The sequence below is a fragment of the Gekko japonicus genome, unplaced genomic scaffold (genome assembly GCF_001447785.1).
Source record: "Gekko japonicus isolate JY-2015 unplaced genomic scaffold, Gekko_japonicus_V1.1 scaffold4056, whole genome shotgun sequence".
Lineage (NCBI taxonomy): Eukaryota > Metazoa > Chordata > Lepidosauria > Squamata > Gekkonidae > Gekko > Gekko japonicus.
The window spans coordinates 17,336-22,742 of record NW_015172672.1 but is presented as its reverse complement, the minus strand read 5'-3'; the positions used below and the strand labels follow the sequence as shown (position 1 = coordinate 22,742).

The window sequence follows — 5,407 nt, the reverse complement described above, 5'->3', positions numbered from 1 at the left end:
GGGTCCTCTTCCCTAAGACCGGGGGGGGGCACCCAAGGACAGGGATGAGCAGGAAATTCAGGACTGTGAAGACCCCACTTCCTTCCCAAAGCCCAGAAATGAACTCTCTGCCCCAAGACAATGTGATTGACAGCCAGTAGCTAGGATAGCTTTTAAAAAGAGCCAGATTAACTCACAGAGGGGGGCGTCACCAATGGCTATTGTTGGACTGCAGAGTAGGCACAATGCGCGTACACTGTCTAGCTTCCAACAGTAATTGCACTGAAGCATTCTGTACCAAATGGAAGTTGCCACAGTGTCTTCAAGGGCAGACCCGTGTAGGGCACATTACAGTAGCCCATCCTCAAGTTTTCCCATGGCATCGATTTGTACGGCCAGATCAGTGTGCGTGTATGTGTGTGTGGGGATCTTCTGAGCGAAGTGAAAATGGAACAAGGTAAGAAAGGCTTTTGTGCTTCTAGCACCTCACAAAGTGTGAAAAACAAAGGTTCAGAAAGGGATTTTCATATCAGAGATGAAACACAGATGTGAACAGAGATGTCACAGAACAGAACTGGGGAAGGCCCTATTTATGTAAGGTTTTCCTTTAATCGTCTGCAAGCCACTCTTCTGTCCTTCCTCCACTGTACTGCATTGCTGACCAAAAGTATACAGCCTCTGAACTTCAGCATTCTCCAATCACGAAACCGCCCCTGACCATAAAACCCACTTTATGCAGACCACTACTACACTGGTGCAATTTCAGTCCTTTTAATCTGAATCCTGTTGTGTTGTTCCCTGTATGTATTACTTTTATAACTCTGTATTCTGCCTTGCGCCTCCCCCTAGAAAAGTGGGCAAGAAATAAAGTTAAAAAAATATTGACTGGAGGCTCCATGGTCCGGAGCAGTGTTCCCTCTAAGCTGGGTTAGTGTGAGGTAGCTCAGTGTTTTAGCCTCTGGCTGGTCTGCAAGCAACATTGTTGTCTTGGCTCAGGAAGGACGGCTCCAGGGCAAACTAATTTATGCAGTAGCCAAATCGCTCGCTCACAACTTTAATGCCAGTAGCTCACAAAGTACAATTTTTGCTCACAAGGCTCCACAGCTTACAGGGGGCATTGGTCCGGAGCCATGCAACTAGGAGCCCCACTTGTGGGTGGCGGGAGGGGCCAAGAATAGGGGGAGGACTGCTGCCGGGCACAGCATCTGGACCACTCCTGTGGGAAACGGGATCTGGAACTTTGGCCTGATCCAGCTGGGCTCTTTGGCTTGATCCAGGCCACTCAACCGCCTCCCCACACAAAGGGCCCTCCCATCTTCAAGGGAAACTATCTGCATACGATTGATGTCTGAAACAAAGGTTAGCCACAGGAAGATCTAGGAGGCAAATCAAGAGTGACACTTTTGCCAATTGAACAAAAGTCCAGTGGCACCTTTAAGATAGACAAAGACAGAAGGTTTCGTGTGCATGAGAGCCAGTTTGGGGTGGTGGTTAGGGGCACGGACTCTGATCCGGGTTTGATTCCCCGCTCCTCCACGTGCAGCTGCTGGTGTGAACTTGGGTCAGTCACAAGTTATCTCAGAGGTGTTCTCTCAAAAGCAGTCCTCGAAAGAGCTCTCTCAGCCCCACCTACCTCACAGGGTGTCTGTTGTGGGGAGGGGGAGGGGATTGTAAGCCGCTCTGAGACTCCGAGTGAATCTCTTCTTCTAAAGGTGCCACTGGACTCGAACTTTGTTCTATTGCTTCAGACCAACATGGCTACCCACCTGAATCAAACTTTTACCAGTCGAGAAAGGGGGTTGGAATTCACTGTTGGTCCCACTGCACAGGTAGATTGCTCCTGCTGCTTGCTGCTCTATAGTGGAACCAGCACAGAAGGTGTCGGTGCAAAGCATACCGGTTGCGGCTGTCCAATCAGAAGCAGCCAGTCACAGTGACCTATGTCTGGATCACTCCCTCTCCCCCTCCACAATTAGGTTTTGGCTGGAAGAAATGTCAAAGGCTACAGCCTACTACCTAGCAATTTCCCAACTGAAATCTTTACACCTTGCCCCCCCCCCCAACCTGGTCACTGAGTGAAGCTCCAACCTGTGCTTGCTTTCGGAGGAGTAAAAAACGACGACACTGAACAAAGTGAGGATGACTTTGGAGTAAAGGCATAAAAGGTTTCGCTGCAACAATCACGTGCATAAGTCGTGAAGAGGATGGGAACTCATTCTCCATTAAGTGCCTTCTTAACCCATGGGACTTACCTCCACAGGATGGACTGATAGCTGCTGGCTTTAAAAGAGCATTAGACAAATTCTTCCTAACGTGAGAATAAATATGGCTGAAAAGAGAACCAGTTAGACTGCTCTGAACTCCTCGGGGGCAGGATAAAAATGCAATGCAAATTAAAATGGTTTTGCAAGGAAACCCAAGTTAGGAACTGCCTGAGATCCCTGCCCCCCCCCCAAATAATCCTTTTTATCTCTGATCAGCTGGTAGCAGAAAGAACTGCTGCTCCTGAGGAGGGGGGACAGTTTGATCAGCTGCTCCCCAGCGTCTGCTTGCAAAGCCAAAAGGTTCTCTCATGATCCTGTGCACCGGTTAAGACAGAACTGACACATTAATGGAGCCTGAGGAACAGGAAAGAGCGGCCCAGCTAGAACAGATCGAGGTGGGCCCATCGACCCCAGCCAGATAGTGCCAAGAGGCCAGCAAGACAGGTGAGGGAGGCGGCAGCTAGCCCCACAGCTCAGACACCGCAGACACAACTGCCTTTTGGGACACGGGAGTTCCATTTAGACCACTACACCTTCCCGGCAAAAGGCCTAAGGGCAAGTGGGAGGTCCTGGGCTCAATTCGGACCTTTATCCCACCCGTCTTCCAACCTCACGGCAACAGCACACACAGCTCTCCCCCTCCTCCGTTGTACTCGCACAACCAGGCAGACAAGTCAGAAAGAGCATGGCTGGCCCAAGGTCACGCAGGCGGTACCGTGGCCAGCAGGGGTTCGAACCAGGGTCTCCGCCGTATTCCGCTCTACCACACTAATCAAGCCAAAACCACCAACCCCGGATCTGGTGCAGAAGGACCCTTCTTTGCCTGACAGCCAGTGCCAGTTAGACAATAGTCCTATTCTAGCCGGATCAATGGTCTAATGCTGGCCTACCTAACAAAGCTGCTGTGAGGTCTTCGTGCACAGAGGACACTTTAAAGCTCTACAGAAGCACCTGTTATTTACACAGCTCTGTCTCTCGCCAAGACAGACCGTCAAACCAGCGGCCTAAGAGAGGGAGAGGAGCCCCCCCCATCATCCTGTCTTCCAGCGCATTTGACTAACTTTATCACAGCAATGCTCCCAAGGCTTGCGAGGGGTTGGAGAGTGAGGGTCTTCCCAGACCTCACACCAACAGCAGAGTGGTTTTAACGCTGCACTTCCCAACCAGAACATTCATCCCCTAAGCCTAGACTTGAAAGGAACCAGACCAAGGAGGGTCTGCAGCTCTGGGTATTAGCGAGCAAAACCACCATTTGGATTCCCATCCGGCTCCTTCACAGCCTTGCAGGGCAAGATTAATGGTCTACACATGGAAAGGCAAAAACTTTACAAACAAGGTTCGGGTCTGTGCAAAAATGCTGCTTGGGCTGTAAGCTGGCTGGGCCTCCCCACCCCCGTGAGGTTCTCCTTCCACTGAATTCCATACGTCCAGGCCAAGAAGCTGCTGAGCAGACAGAACCTGCGACTGAGGCCGGGGCTCGTCACCTTAGGTAAATCCCTGGTCCTCAGCCTCTCCTCTTTGTCTGGAAAAACCTCATTGATCTGAGCCATCTAAGAGACTCGTCCAGATCTGGCAATCAGAAGAGGTTCTAGTTTTTGCCTTCGCATCAAGTTGAGATAACTTCAAGGGGTGCAAAACAAAAGTACTCTTTATACATCAAGCATGACATTTGGAACTCACTGCCACAAGACGGCAGTTTAGAAAATCCATGGAGAAGTGCCTTCACTACAATAGCTACATTGAACATCCATTGTCGGAGAGAGCCAAGAGCAGATCCCTAGGACAAAGCTGCAAGAACAATGGCTCCTTCAGGTCTTCAGGAAAGGAAGCCCACAGACAAGGAGGGACTTGCTAGGGTGTAAAACTGGCTACTGCTGGAAGCAAAGACTGACACTTGACAATCGAAGAGGATACAGTGCTGCTAAACAAGAAGGTTCTACTTAGCTGCCCCAAGTAAATGTCAAATCAATATGTCAAGCAGTGGTTTATCCAAGCATCACCAAAGCGGTATGTTCAACTCTGGCCACCCAACATTTTAAATAAGGAATTGGCTCTCGCTCATGCTGCCTCCTCCCAGGCATTTTCGAGAACTGAACACCCAAACTGAAATGGCAAAGGGAGGCTTGAGGAGTTGGGGGTTGGGGATAAAACTAAAAGTTATCACCTTCCTAAAAAATAGTTCTCCCCCCCTCCCGGATTCAGTACCTAGGAAAGGCGCCAGGGGGCGCTTGCTGCACAGTTTGGGGCTGCAACTTGAAGCTTGGGAGGGAACACAAAAAAGGCGAAAACTTCCCCTACCAGAGACAGAGGCCTCCACATCCTGTCCCAAAGCAACTCCCGCCCCCTTCCCAGCCAAAAACCAGATGAGGCATTTTAACTCCTGCAACAAGATTTATGGAATGTGATGCATACAAGGACAAAATAAGAGAGAGAGAGAAAAACAGGGCCCCGGAACAAGGGGGAAAAAACAACCGGGGCCGGATATTAACATAAATACGGTAAAGCCGAGGCCATGTTTCGTCAGGAGGGAGACGTCTGGGCGGGGTCCAGAGAAAGTCCTGGGCCGAACCACCGAAGGGGGGCGTTGGGCGTCGGCGCAGGCGCCATCGAGGCAGACCCCCCTCCCCCCGCCGCCGGCTCCGTCTCTGCGCGGCGCTCCTCCCGAGCAGCGGCGTCCGTCCAGAGCGCAGAGGCCCCCGGCGGCGCGGCCGCTCCGTCCATGCGCGGCCCCGACAAAAGAGGCCAAGGTCCAAAGGCTCCTTCCCGAGCGCGTCCGTGCAGTGCGGTGCGGCGCGCGCCTCGTCGGGGGCGGGCGCTCAGTAGGCCGGCACCGGGTGGGGCTGGGGCAGGAGCTGGCAGCCGCTGTTGACGTGGCTGAGCACCTTCTGCTTGAGCTGCGCCACCTGCTCGCGGAGCAGGTTGGCCGTCGAGGCGAGCTCGGTGTTCTGGCTCTTGAGGCTCTTGACCTTCTCCTCGAGGCGCGAGATGCGCTCCAGCTTCCGCCGGCGGCACTTGGAGGCGGCGATGCGGTTGCGCAGCCGCTTGCGCTCCGCCTTGATGCGCTCCTGCGTGTCCATGTCGATGGGCGACAGCGGCGGGCTGTCGCCGAAGCTGGCCACCTCCGGCACCGTCTGCGGCTCCTCCCTTGGCGGCGGGCCGGGCAG

General features: G+C 52.8%; 1 protein-coding gene across 1 annotated transcript; it reads right to left on the bottom strand.

Annotated features, from left to right (window-relative positions):
- Positions 1-4,628: 4,628 nt before the first annotated feature.
- LOC107119288 (transcription factor jun-D-like) lies at positions 4,629-5,407 on the bottom strand (the record flags this gene model as incomplete). The annotated part of the gene is made up of 1 exon (XM_015421753.1): positions 4,629-5,407. A coding segment is annotated over one exon (348 nt), but the record flags the coding sequence as incomplete, so codon positions are not given.